The sequence below is a fragment of the Pseudochaenichthys georgianus genome, chromosome 6 (genome assembly GCF_902827115.2).
Source record: "Pseudochaenichthys georgianus chromosome 6, fPseGeo1.2, whole genome shotgun sequence".
Taxonomy (NCBI): domain Eukaryota; kingdom Metazoa; phylum Chordata; class Actinopteri; order Perciformes; family Channichthyidae; genus Pseudochaenichthys; species Pseudochaenichthys georgianus.
Genome location: NC_047508.1, coordinates 19,496,389 through 19,511,521, shown reverse-complemented (window position 1 = coordinate 19,511,521; position 15,133 = coordinate 19,496,389). Strand labels below are relative to the sequence as shown.

Genomic DNA, 15,133 nt, shown 5'->3' with positions numbered 1-15,133 from the left:
CAATGGAGTTGAGTAATCATCTTTAAAAGCCCAATTCTTTGTTTTTTATGTCCACATTTGTACCATAGTTCTAATTGTGCTTACTGTGCAGCCCATTAAGAGGTATTTAAATGCTGATATATCTTTCATCTGTCACATGGGGAGGTCTGGTTCTGTTCCAGTCCAGCCCGGTCATGTCCTGTATGTTTTACCTCTCAGAGCAGCAGGTTGAATCAGCCTTTTGTGTGCTTTTGTGTGTGGAGCTGCCGACTGCTTCCATAATGTTCTATTCAGCTCCAGGTCGGTAGAGCACTGTGCGCAGTGGCACCTTCATGTTTTCATCAAAGACATTTTAACACATCAAGCCAGAACAACTAAGGCTTTCACATTTCATACTTAAATCTAATCTAATGAATAATAAAATAGTCACCCCTTTCACTTTCCCCCCTGTATTGATTTCACATGCATTCCAAGGTTCCAGGACACACATTTGTCCATTCTTTCAAAATTATTTCATTTTCCCCCTCTTCTCTTACTAGGAAACAAAGACAAACGCACACCAGGACTCCCCCCAACCCTACGGCTGTTTTTGAGTTACGACTGCATGCTTAGTTTGTTACAAATCAGAAGCAAAGGTCAATCAGAATACAGTTGTCCTTTGTGTGTCTCTTTCCATCTCTCGCTTGGTCTTCTCTATTTTCACTCTAATCTTTCCCCCCCTTCCCTCTGGGGCTGCAAACAGGATTACTTAGGGTTTCTATATAACTCTGTTGTATCAACATGAGCACATACACACTTACACAAAACCAGGTTTGATTTAAAGTAATTTTACTTGAGTACAGTTTTACCCTTGAGGCTATAAGCAAGCAGTAGATACCATCAAAGACCCAAACTATTTTCTGAATGGAACTGCTGTTAAAACAATAAAGGGACACTGATTGTTGTCCCTAATTTCACAGATTTCCCGAATCAACTGGTTAAAAGTCTGACAGTGGTCCCCGAATGGCACAGCGCAGAACGACACCATAAATACACATTTCCTGGAACAGAGCGAGACATTAAATTAGAGCTTAATAAGGAAACATACACGGGCACGGAGATGGGGAAAGTGAAACGGGTTGGTCGGGAGTCAATGACAACATTTGCCTTTCCCTCTTAACCCCCCAGAGTTTCTCCTTCTTTTCCCATTGAGAGGGGAAACTGGGTGTAATGGGTTGTTCGTGTGCGTAAGAGGAGTACGTTTACATCACTAGCAGCGTGGGGCCTCATCCCAATATTCCTGGAAGTCAATTGGAAGCATAGTGGAGATGATTGCAGAGTGAGGGAAAATATCTATTCCTACAATTTGTCTTCTAGGCAGCATAGTGGATGATGGAAAGAAAACCTGTTGAGGAACACAACGCCTGACTGTCTTTCTCCACATTTGTCCTTATTGGTGAGGTCAGTCTCCTCTTTAAATCACTCATTTTGCAGTCATAGACACACTCCCCCTCTCTCCCACACACAAATACACAATTGGAAACCGGCAGACAGACACACAGGAAAGATCGTTTGGCTCGAAGCACATCATGACCGAGGGGACATGGGCTTTGCCTCGTTTGTGTTGCGATGTATATATTTTAAACAAAAAATAAGAGCGCCGTCTGCCAGCACTTTTTCTAACTGCGGAAATGTGTCCAGCAGACGCTTGACACACACATACACACACAGGGTGCAGCCTGCTGCCAACAATAAGACTTGTTTAACGAGTCTCCGCGCTTTGTTGATTTCAATCTCAGGGCTTTGTTGTTTTTGTGAATCGCACTCTCTGAGGCCGGCATTAATCTTCGCCATGTGTATACATGAGGTGTCCAGCGCTGCGCCGTATAACTGGGAATTGTCATGCAACAACGTTTGGTTCATATTTGGACAGATCTTGTTTGGCTCGCCGCTTCGTTGTTTCCCCCGTTGCCAGGTTCAGTGTTTACAGTGCTGTGGTAGACCCCTTTTCTCCGTCACCCCTACTTCCCTCTTCCTCCTCCCCATTTACGTCCTCACATCAACTTCCCTCATCTTTCTCCCTGCCACATCCTTCTCCTTTTCTCCTCCTCTTACTCCCTCAGTAAACTGGCTTCCCTTGGCCTAATGCAGTGTTTGTGTTCTGGATTATGCGTTCCTCGATGGCTGAATGTGCAGAGAGACACTGAGGGTCTTGGCGGGGCCGTTGGCCACCAGGTGCTCCTCCTGCAGCTCTCTCCCTGTGCCTCACTAAACCCTCTCCTCCTCACCAGGACTGCACTCAGGTCTCTCTTGCTGCATTACAGCACTCACTAGAAACCCTCCTGTAGTTTGCACAGGAACAGGGTGTTTTTCCTTCTGATTGAAGGTTGCGCTTGGTTTGCTTTAGCTGCTCATTAAAGCTGATATCAAAGAGTTTAGACTGAAATGGATTCAAGTGTGTGTATCAAAACATTATTATACCAAAACATAATTTTCCATAATAGGTGTGTTTTGGATGGTTGGATATAATTAGATACAGCGTCATGGAAGTATTGTCAGACTGGACATGTCGGGTTGGATTTTAGTTCTCACACATAAAGACTGAGTCTAGTTAATATCTTAATGCAATGCCTTCTGGGTCTGTGTAGGATAAGACCCAGCCAGTCTCTCCCATCAGGGTGTCTTGTTTTTCATTCAAAACCTCTAATTAGGATTAGTCAGTAACTAAGAAATGCCAGTGTAAGATGGTCGGTGGTCTCTCCAACAAACAACATGAGAAAAGACAGTGGCGTATTGGGGCTCAATGTTTTTAACTTTTATAAAAAAAATTGAGAAACAATTGACGTTGATTTCAAAACAAACGGGTGACAATGTATAATAAAAAATGCCTCTTGCATCATAAGCGTTTACTCTAAGCTCCTCTGGTGCATGCTCATATCATTTTCACTTATTTCCATTTCACATATAAGCTTTGCATTAACCGGTGTAAATACTTCACATTTTTACGTGACATTTTATATTTTTTAATTACTTTTGTGTGTTATTTAGCTTACCAGCATGTAGCCAGTCCTTATTTTTCTTCTATGTTATTTGGTTTTATATGAATATTATTATTCTCTTACCTGGTCATAACGTGCATAGAAGTACATGCAAACACACACCTCAACAAACACAATTATACTTGCACAAGATTAAACATAAAATACTAATTCCCAAGACTCCTGCTGTGGGTTGTCCCAGCGGAGCAGGTTCTGCAGATGAGCCCAGCTTCATTCTGTATTTCTGGCTGAGTGAGTTTCATGTTGTCTCCCCCTTTGGGAATTAAACCATGCTATGTGGTAATTATATGCAGGTTTCTCTTGGTATTTTGGGGGTTGGAGACAGACAAAGTTACATTCACATCAGAGCCAGACCATTCCTTAATGCCTACACACTGACCCCAAACAAAATAGTTCAAATATTTAAAAAGATTGACAATTCTGCAATTAATTTTATAGTGGTAGACCCCTGAAATTAATATGGAAGTGTATGAGTCCCATAATGACATTTGACTATTTGTCATTATAGAGTTGAGGCTGTCTTGGGTGTAAACTACAATGTTAGTGATCATTAATCACTGTGGGGACATGTGAGGATCAGCAGTTTGCTCACAATCCAAATAAAAATGACACATTGAAGTGCAAATTCATCATCAAAAAGGGCTCGACATTAAGGACTGCCCGATGGCCCGGGGCATAGTATTTAGCTCGGGCAATTAAGCCTCACCTGCTGGTTGCCCGATCGGGCAATAATTATGCCAGTATCATGCAGCTCGCGGATCCAGTAATGAGTGACCCGACAGTAAGGCTGCGGCCCCACGAGGACGAATTCGGTCGTTTGCGTTACTGTTTAGCTATTTTAATTACCTCTCAAACTCCCTAAACTAGTTATAAATATGTTTATTTTTACAGTCGGCCGGGTCACTGATTACTGGATGAGCTGCTGCATGAGACAGACACTGACGCTGTCTGAAGAGAGGGAGGAAAAAAAGAGGCTCCGTGTATTTTATCATTATATTATATAGAGTCGTTATTCATTTGTTTTAAAGCTCAATAAATAACAAAGAAGACCTTTGACCGGCACTTTTATAATTTTGTCCGGAAGATTTCAACTTTAATACACGCTGACTGGCGAAAAACTCTGCCCGGTTCCCTCGGCCCCCACCGCGGAGAATAAACAGAAGGGCAACCATGACAACCATGCTTCTTCGCTGCTTTTGTGGAGGAAGTTACAGCGCCACGTAGAGGCTCCTGCATATGTACTGCAGCTTCTCCAGCGGTTGGAGCTAAACGGAGCGGTCTCGTGTGGGCAGACACTATCCGGATAATTATTGCGTGTGGACGGAAGCCGTTTGCGATTGCGTTTGCGTTAATCCTATGCGTTTAGCCGTTTTCGTCCTCGTGGGGCCGCAGCCTAAAACTAAACATATCTATAACTAGTTTAGGTAGTTTGAGAGGTAATACAAATAGCTACGTGTGATATTCTAACCTGAAGTGTGTGTTTTGTCCGATCACCGCTGCATGTGATTATGCAGAGCTGCGTATCGACTCGTCAGCAGCAGCTGATCTCTCTCTCCCGTCAGATTAGACTTCACTCGCGTTTATGTCCATATCTATGGAGCTAATTTCCTGCCATAACTCCGCAAACAAACTAAACAGGTTTTTACAAATGCCTCATGGTTCACTAACAAACACAATGTGGTTTGAAAATACAAAACACCATCTACAAACTAATGCATTTAGTTTTGCAAAGAAAAAACGTATCTATCAAACAAACACATAACATTTTTCTAATAAATCATGTTTCAGAGACAAATTCAGCATAGGTTTTACAAGTACAAAACTTGTTTTTACAACTACAAAACTTTTTCTTCTCACTGCGGAATATTGACTTTTGGCAGTAATATTCCGCCGTTGCTGGAACATGCTCCACGGCAGCAGGGGGCGCTACTGAGTCCATTGGGGAAGGCGGGAGCCTCCCGCCGGGTGGTTGAGCAGAGCATGGAACAGCCCTTGCCAGTCTGATGACAGTGGTGTTTCTAGCGATCCAGCGATCTGGGTCAGTGTTTGAACAAGGTGAATTTAGCGATCACAACGAAAACAGCCGAGACACATATTGAGCACAGAAAATGAATGTTATTAGGGCTGTAAATATAATAAGCCTTTGTCTTAAATGGACAACATTGTAACTAAGGAGATTTAAACCATACAGTGATTCTGCACTCTTCATTTTCTTTCCTGCTATAGGTTATTCAATGAGTGATACAAATATTTAATAGTTCTTAATAAAACTGACACTGTTGGACTTGGTACTAGTTGACTGCTACCAGAAGTACTTTACTGTGTAGGCTACTTTGTGAGTAATCCTCTGTCAGAGTTCATAGTAGGCTACATAATGCATGTTTTCTGCTATCTTTGATGAATGATAAAAATAAAATGTTACCATTAGTTCTTAATGAAATTGATACTGTTTGACTTTGTATTAGTTAGCCTACTACTTACAATACATTGAAGTACTTTTACTGTGTATTTTTTGAGAAATCCTCTGTCAAAGTCCCCTGCTGAGAACAAAATCAAGCCACTTCTGCTAAGTTTGATGAGGGAATTCTTTTTTGTTGCCATTAGTTCTTCGTGAGATTGATCCTGTTGGACTCAGTACTAGTGAAACTACCCCCACAAGTACTATGAAGTACTTACTGTGTACTTTTCCAGTAATCCTCTATCAATGTCCCCTCCCGACTACAAGAATGCATGTTTTTCTTTTAATAAGCGTTAAAAAACATTTCTTCCTGAGACTGATATTGTTGGACGGAGTATTTTAAGAGGATGGTAGACATGATATCAGCAATACTTCCAGTCAGTACTCCGGCAGCAACATTTACACCTTGAAAAGTCTTTAGAGTCTGGCCTGGATAGCTGGTCACAAATATCCTTCAGCACACTGACACACTCGGTCACTCTGGTTGCCCTCTTATGAAGCTGCTGTCTTTTAATATATAATTATTCCTCTGCCGCTAGTTCGTACCTCGCATATTCTTCAGTCTCATCAGCCTCATCCTTCCATCAGTCCCAGTCAACGCCTCCAGCACACTTCCAGTGTCTGACTCCATATGATATTGTCCTGATGCTGTAAGGGTGATGCCCCATGATCACACAATGACCCCTCTAAAGTCTGAGTGACAAGGACCTCATATTATGTCTGTCATTAATCTTACATCACCCATTATAACAATTGTTTTCCTTTTTGCTCTTCTCTTAACTGAATAGCCCTGTCTTTAAGTATAACCCAATGTAAAGTCCTGCACCATTTTAAGGCTTCAAAACAGGCATTTGTACTGTATGTGTTTGGAGAAATAACTAGAGCCGGGACTCGATTAAAAAAATGCATCCAATTAATTAGAGGCTTTGTAATTAATTAATCGAAATTAATCGCATTTTTAATCAAATATACATATTTGACCTGAGAACAGAGAAGCAATTTTCACATGGATTTTACTCCAAGTGGTCTACAGTCGAGTGCAATCCAGTGAGCTGGTTATTTTCTCAGACGTGGACTTACTTATCCTGGCCCTGAAACCAGTCATCTGGTTGAGTGTGGGTTGGGTCAGGGTGTGGTTCCTTGCACTCGGAGTCGGGCTAACGTCCACGCTAGCTGCTACATCCTTTGCATTTAGGTGATACTTTAGGCTTGATGTGCTGCGGTGATATGCACATTCTTTTTTGCATAATTTGCACACAACCGTGCTCTTATCGACGCTTCCATCCGTCCGTTTTTTAAAACAAAATGTCCCATCCACGGGGCCGACCAAAGCGGTCTCATCAGCTTGTTCGTTCATGTTTGACTATTGTTCACCGTGGTTTGTTGTTGTTTGAAGTCCCATGCTGAAGTCATGAACGTTAGTTGGTGCTCCAGTATAATCGGTACGCCTGAAACTCATCCAGTGAGAAACGTTCCGCTGTGCAAAAATAAGTGCGATTAAAGTGCGATTAAAATGCGTTAATTTTTTTAACGCGTTAATTTTTGTGTAATTAATTAATCTGAATTAACGCGTTAAAGTCCCGGCCCTAGAAATAACACAATCAATGGCCCAGAATTGTACTTTATAAACTATGAATCTTGTGTTGCTTGAAGAAATACAGACGGGTTAAGCCGGCCAGGTTATATATGTATATGCATTTTTTTTGGAGCCCTTTTTTGCAATATTTATTCAAATGTCAGTAGTTATTTAAACAAACCACTATCTGAGGATAAGAAGCAACCATAAAACGCCCTTTAGCTAGAGAGCCATTGAAGCCCATGAAGAATTTTTCTTTCCACAAATCTTTTCAACTGCTGTATTAATAAAGTTGCCACATGTTTTCAAATTCAAGTTAAGCCACTATCTGTGCAGAACATTACAAATATTCTTAATTTGCAGCATTTTAAAAGTGTTCAGAAAGACTGCATCAATTATATGCTATATATCTATATAATATCAATATTGTTATTAACTTCAACCAAAGTCAATTTAAATAGCGGGCAAAAATGGGTTAATTGCCATGGATGTGGTGTTTGATATAGTTTACGTTCAATTTCAACTATTTTAGGCAGAAAAACGTGTATTGACCAAACCTTTTTTAATAATTTACTATAATTTAGAATGGTTTTTGTGAGAAATCATTTCAAAAGTAAACTTATTTTTCCTTTTATATTTCAATTTTAAATGTTTGCACACAACATTATTAATTTATAAATTTATTTATAAACATTTTAATTATTAATCCATTTATTGTATTTCCTTGAGGCTGGGGAAGATATCCAGCATGTGGTTCAACATGTAATACAAGTAAGTATATGTACAACATGGAAAAGTAAATAAAACAAGTTTAATAGGATGTGGATTTATTTTCTCTCACCTTGTAATTACACAATCAAACAATCTATAATTTAGCTCTGACCTTCCCAAAACATTTTGTTGAATTGGACACATTTTTCAAAGCTCTATTGACAGACATACAATGACTGGGACTGGGAGAGGAATGAACTAGGAAAGAAATAATCCTATTTAAAAGACAGCAGCCCCATAAGAGGCCAACAAGAGTCACAAGGGTGTGTCACTTTGCTGAAGGATATTTGTGACCAGCTATCCAGGCCAGACTCTAAAGACTTTCCAAGGGGTAAAAATGCTGCTGCTGGAGTACTGACTGGAAGTATTGCTGATATCACCATCCTCTTAAAGTACTCTGTCCAACAATATCAGTGTCATAAGAAAGGTGTTTTAACGCTTATTCAAAATAGCAGAGAAACATGCATTATTGTACTCAGGAGGGGACATTGACAGAGGATTACTCAAAAAGTACACAGTAAAAGTACTTCATAGTAGGCTACTTGTGGGACTAGTACTGAGTCCAACAGTGCCAATCTCACAAAGAACTAATGGCAAGAAAAACGTTTTTCCCTAATCAAACTTAGCAGAAGTGGCTTGATTAGGTTCTCAGGAGGGGACTTTGACAGAGGATTAAAAAAAAAAACACTAGAAGTAGGCTACTTCAATGTATTGTGATAGTAGGTGTAAGAATACTGAGTCCACCAGTCTCAATATCATTAACCCTCTGGAGTCTAAGGGTGTTTTCTTAAATCCCCTTTTAAATGTATTTCTTCTCACATGGCACCCCATGTGTTAAATATCAAAATGTTCAGGACAATCTCTGGTATTGCTATATATGCAAATTACTCACCTTAGAGCACTGTTTGATGAGATAAGTAGCTCAAAAGCTTAAAATGTTACATCCGATTTTCGGAAAATCTTCAAAACTCTTGTGAAAACACAAATTTACTCATGTGATCGAAATGTTTTGGTGTTTTAGATTTGGTTACCAAAGTCTTAGGATCACAAAAGCAGTGAAATATTTGAATTACACTGTATATAAATGTGTAATTCCGGTCTAAAATGAAAAATTTTTAATTCGAATTTCGAAATTTCGAAAGTGTTTATCACTCTACTTTCACCACAGCAGGGACTGAATAATGACTTCATATTACATACCAAGGTTCATGTGATGTGTACAACTACAAATACAAATTGAGCATTCAACCTTTTTTTCAACCAACAATTTATTATAAATGTTTTTTTCAACCAACTATTTATATAAATATAAGAAACTGGAAAATCTAACTATTTACAATATTGAACATCAGAACTTTCAACCAACTATTCATTATAAATGTCAAGACAGTGTCAAGGTGTTTGTCTGTCTTCCAAGACAGTGGGTCTGACTGCTGTGTAGGTGGGGGTGATGGTGCATGGGCTGCTGTGTAGGTGGGGTGTACAAGTGCTATACGAGACCTCCACGAGACCCCCTTGTTGGCTAGGTTGAAGGTGATGGCTGTGGTGGAGCCTTTGTGTTGAGGTGTATCTTGACCTGGTGGCAGCCGCAGATGGAAGTGGAGGCAGCTGTAGTGATGCTGGTCTGCTGGTCCTTGGTGGTGATGGCTCTGGTGAAGGCCCTTGAGCCACAGTAGATCTTGACCTGGGGGCCGGCACAGATGGATGTTGTGGCTGCTGGATAAACGCCGCCTGTGGGCCACTAGGCTCAGACAGCTGTGAAACATCTCTGTAAAACAAATAAAAATGTAGGACAATAATTACAACTAATTTCATTGAAATAAAGTTCAAGTAAAATGTTGCTCAAGCACAAATAACAATGCACACATAAAAAGAAAGTTTGGGAGGTTGGAAAAGGAGTCTCTCTCGATCTCTCTCACACACACACACACACACACACACACACACACACACACACACACACACACACACACACACACACACACACACACACACACACACACACACACACACACACACACACACACACACACACACACACACACACACACAGGTGTTTCCAGTTACTTTACATTCAGTATAAAATCACAGACACACATATACATAGGCTACATCTGATTACAAAGTCTCATCTGTACAGGACGGTAAAATAATAACAGGCACACATAAATAAATCTATGATATAATATTTACACTTACCCATGTCCAAATGGATCCTTGTTGTTGTCTTTGTGTTCTTCTTCTTCAGAAGAGTCGAAGACTTCAGGTCCTGAACATCTGAGGCTCTATATTATTCACTGCTGCTAGCGAAAAAAATCTCGAGTGAAGTCGGCAACTTTTTTTAGCCATTTTCTCTGTCTCTCTCTCCACACTGACGTAAACTGATGGGAGACACGTTTATGTTTTTTTTACTTGGTGGGTAGGTCCTTAGTGATTTCTCGATGTCCATTGGTCATTTCAGACCGTGATGTCTGCCGGCTGAGATTTCCTTGACGGACACACGAATCCACCAATCCCACACAGTGTAAAGTCAAGCTGCTTTAAGCGGCCATATTGGCTGTTGTGCCCTGGTTACAGTCTCACAGGAGATACTGCTGGAAAGCTACCCTTCCAACGATTCCGCGGATATCTGAATCATGTTTCTACTCCTTATAATCGAAAATATATGATTAATTACGTAAAATTATGAGCACCTGGACGCGCCGGCGCGTCCACCGACTCCCAAAATCCTTAATGTCATGCACTGTAATATTACGGCTTTAAATCAAGTTGAGTCATTTAAGGACTGCAATGATTTGGCTCCAGTTGAGACTCATAACAGTGAATTCTTGTTGCCAGGTGTCCATGGGAGAGGCTGAGAGGGATAGGCTATGGATATGTGTGCATGCATGCACCCGCTGACCTGTTATTTTTTGTGTGTGTGGGTGTGCAGGCTTGCATGTGTGTGTACTGTACTCTACGACGGCCTGACACAGACTACGGTTGGGCCAGTGATGCATTAGCCATGGCCAGAGATGGGTTGGTATGGAATAAATAATGGATACCATCCTTTCCCTCTGAATAAATCAAGACCAGAGAAATGGAGAGAGATGAGAGATTACATGTGGGAGAGAGTTGGATATATTGAATGCCAGAGAGAAAGAGCAGTGTAACTGGAAGAGGAATATAGAAGGAGAAACGGTGTCCTGAATTCCAATTGAGTATCTCACTTTCCGTTTTGCAAAGAGAAAGGGAAAATGCAGTTTGATGCTTTCTTCTTGCACAAACAAGTGAAATGATTTTAAGTGAAAGTAAAAAAAACAATTCCTCTTATTACTAGGAAGGATCATAATGTTTTCTTTACTCATTTTGCTCTCTTTTTGCCTTTGAATCCCAGGCCCAGGGCCAGACCTTCAGCTTCCCGGACGTCTTCCCAGAAAAAGATAAGACGCCAGAGGAGGGCTCCATGGAAGAGATGGAGCAGAAGTTCATGGAGGACGAGAAGCAGAGGCAGAAACTTGACCCCAGGAGAGGAGGGGTCACGGAGTGGTTCGGACTCTGAGTCAGCCCACTGACCGGGAACTCTGTGCTCATATGGCGTGGCGTGGGTGTTTGATTGGGAGCAACATGTATTGGCTTACAACGCCACTGTTGTGATGTCACTTCTACTTCTGTAAGAAATACTTTCAAGTGTGTAGCAAAGAGGAATGAGCATGTGTGTGGGAGACTGGAGATGTGTGTGTGTGTGTGTGTGTGTGTGTGTGTGTGTGTGTGTGTGTGTGTGTGTGTGTGTGTGTGTGTGTGTGTGTGTGTGTGTGTGTGTGTGTGTGTGTGTGTGTGTGTGTGTGTGTGTGTGTGTGTGTGTGTGTGTGTGTGTGTGTGTGTGTGTGTGTGTGTGTGTGTGTGTGTGTGTGTGTGTGTGTGTGTGTGTGTGTGTGTGTGTGTGTGTGTGTGTGTGTGTGTGTGTGTGTGTGTGTGTGTGGGTGTGTGTGTGTGTGTGTGTGTGTGTGTGTGTGTGTGTGTGTGTGTGTGTGTGTGTGTGTGTGTGTGTGTGTGTGTGTGTGTGTGTGTGTGTGTGTGTGTGTGTGTGTGTGTAAGCAAGGCTTCGGTCCAGTAACCCGAGCCAGACCAGAATCAAAGGAGGAGAGTGGCCCGTGTCCATCTTTCATGAAACCAGCCCATCGTGCAGAACCTCACCTCAGATGACCTCCTATCCTCCCATCCTGCTCCACCTCCTCTTCTTTTACCCCTCCTATTTTACACCAATACCTCCGCACATCTTCTTCCTTCGTCCCTCCTCTCTCCTCAGTAGTTTCCTTTCCTCCTCGCCTGTCTCCTCTGCTGACCCTCTGTCTCCTCGTATCTCTCCTACACTGGGGAGAGTGTACTGTGGCATCCCTAGTAGCCCTGACTCTCAGCCAGTTGGATCAGACTACCTGGACAACCCACATCCTTTCCTCTTTTATGAGTTTGCTTTGGATTAATTGACCACTTTAGGTAAACAACAATCGAGATGTTGTTTGAGCAAAGCAACAACACGGAATTTGCTGGAGTGTTTTATTATTCTGTGGTAGCACCTCTTTCCATAACTCCGAGAGAAGATTGTGCCCAGTGTTTGTGTGTGTTTGCCTAGCATGCAGGACTTGCCAGTGAATCTGTCTAATTGTAAGTGCTGTTGGAATAAGAACTAATAAACGGCTGGCTGTCCAAAAGGGCTGTGCTTACTTTTTTTTCTTGTATTCTCCTCGCCTCATCTCCCACGGCTGCTGCGCTCAACAACTGGCACTTCAAGACGCTGTCCGCCACACAAGCTGGCCTTCCCTGTGCCAACGTGGTCTGGTAGCTGTTTTGACAAAGTAATGATCTGTGCGAAGCGGGCCACAGGAGGACTGAGCTCTCTTACGGTAATAAGGCCCATAAAGGGGAGGGACCTCTCCTGGGCTCGCTCAGACCCTCCATTATGCTGAGAGGCCAAGGTTACAGTAAGTGTCCCCCAGCCGTGACCACTAATGCTGGCCGGCTAATACAAAGGTCCAGTCCCTGACCTCACCCAGCCAACTCGGCTATCACTAAGGAGAATGTCAATATTGATCCTGTTGGCCCATTGTGCTGCCTGGAACCGCTCACCCCCTGCGTCGCTATAAAGCAATCTGATTTGGAACAAAACAAGCCTCCTGTTACACAGCCATTCAATTTTCTTTTCTGTTCTCTCTCCGTTGCCCAGTCCGGACCTCCAGAGAAACAGCTGCTTAATCAACAGAGAGAGAGAGAGAGAGCAAATTCTTGTTCCCGCTCTCCTCCCGGCCCGAGAAGACCCCACATGAATGTTGGGAAATCAAGTTCTGGTGTTTGCCAAGTACTAATCTGTCCCTGTTTCTTGTCAGGGGGAAACCCTGTGCCACCTAAAGTCAGATACACTTACTTTTGGATGTAAACTTGCATTGATGTGTTGATATTATTACTCTGTTGACATGTTGTGCTTTGGCCCTTTTGGATACTGTTCGTACAAAGACACTGAGACACACACAGTCATTGAGCTCATCTATTGCTCATGCAGATAAATGTCTCTTAGTCATATTCACTCTTTATGAAGAACAATTCTATAACACATAGGTTTGAGCAAGCTCTCTGGTCAATTGGCGTGTTTGATTCCACGATCAAACAACGATCAAATAGAACGTGCCTAATCACAAAGTATCCAGTGGCCTACACACGCCACTAGCCTACCGAAACTACTTCCATGAGCCTACATCATGTGGTTTCCATAGCGACGTTTAGCGACACACAGCCGTTACACTGTTATACATTGTCTCTCGTTGGAAATCGGTAGCTACAAAATGTCAGATTTTAAAGTTAATTTTGATTTGTTGGGGGGCCTCAGTATTGATGAATGGTTGGACATGGACACAGACCACAAAACCAACAAAAGATTTGCAGCTGTTTCAACTGACGAGTGCGTTGGAAAAAAGTCGCAACGAAAAGAGTACATTGGCGCAATACTTGCCAACCTTGAGACCTCAGAAATCGGGAGAATTTCCAAACCACCGCGGGGGGGGGGGGGGGTGCTGTGCTGTGCTGTGCTAGTGGATTGCCGGAGCTGTACTAGATTAACATTAACATGCTTAGTGTAGTTGTAAGTGCACTGCCTTGCGGACTGTAGCACCATCCTTGATGGAGCATATGTGTGGGCTGGACCTGTATTTTTCAGGAAAGGTGTGAGCAGAGGGTAGAGTTGTCGATTCTTGTTGGTCTGTTTTCTGTGACTATCTTCCTCATCCTCTCAGACTTTGAGTTGCGCGCGCTACTAAAGAGACGTGCTATATGGAAACCAAACAATGGTGTAGCTGTATTAAAGTCCGAGTGGAAACAGTCCTGAGTAAATCTGATTTTGTCAGAAATCAGGAGAAATGCGGGAGAAACATGACCCCGGGAGGAAACCGGGAGAGGGCAATGAAATCGGGAGTCTCCCACGAAAATCGGGAGGGTTGGCAAGTATGCATTGGCGTCAACTACCTGGGCTGTCAAATGTCTCAAAGCGTTCTTAAAAACCCAGGAGAAAATGGTGGATTTCGGAACAGTGTCCAAACCGGAGCTGAACAGCTTACTTCGCCAGTTTTATGGAAGTGTTATGAACACTAAGGGCTAGCATACGCTATTAGTACCTATGTCGGTTTGAGAGCTGGGATCAACCGCTTCGTTAATGACCCTCCGTACAGCCGGGTATGGTGTTTGATGAAAGACAATGAGTTTACCACCTCAAATAACATGTTCTCCGGACTCATCAAGTCACTCAGAAGGGCTGGGCAGGACAAAACTGAACACCATCCCGCTATCACCAACGAGGACCTCGAAATCCTGAGGAAGTCCCGGGCCATGGACCCAAACACACCACGGGGCCTCCTCAACAAGGTAATAATAATGATGATAATAATAATAATAGCCCAATAATAATAGCTACTTTATTGATCCCCAAGGAAATTGTTTTTACAGTAGATATTTCCATTACATTACAGGTGTGGTTCGATACCCAACTGCATTTCGGAAGAAGGGGAAAGGAGGGCCTGAGGAAACTCACTCCACAATCTTTTGTTGTTAAACGAGATTCTGCAGGTGAGTTGATCAAACACGCGTTCGCCGGACTCATCAAGTCACTCAGAAGGGCTGGGCAACGAAAAAGTTGTTATCATTAAGCCTACAAGCTTTTATTATTATCAGGCTATTATTATTATTATTATTATTGTTGTTGTTCTTATTATATTGTTCTTCTTCTTCTTATTATTTCATCATTGTTATTATCTTTGTTGTTGCTTCATAAGGTCAAACTTGCCTAAC

General features: G+C 42.2%; 1 protein-coding gene across 2 annotated transcripts in view; it reads left to right on the top strand.

Moving 5' to 3' along the window:
• Positions 1 to 11,607, top strand: part of mrpl23 (mitochondrial ribosomal protein L23) — a 56,222-nt gene extending 44,615 nt beyond the window's left edge. Inside the window, exon 5 of one of the 2 annotated variants that reach the window (XM_071203379.1) lies at positions 11,199 to 11,607. In XM_071203379.1, the coding sequence (XP_071059480.1) occupies positions 11,199 to 11,363 (165 nt within the window). In that variant the 3' untranslated portion in view covers positions 11,364 to 11,607. The remainder of the gene's footprint in view (positions 1 to 11,198) is intronic. The other variant, XM_034085375.2, reaches the window with a different exon arrangement.
• Positions 11,608 to 15,133: the final 3,526 nt, after the last annotated feature.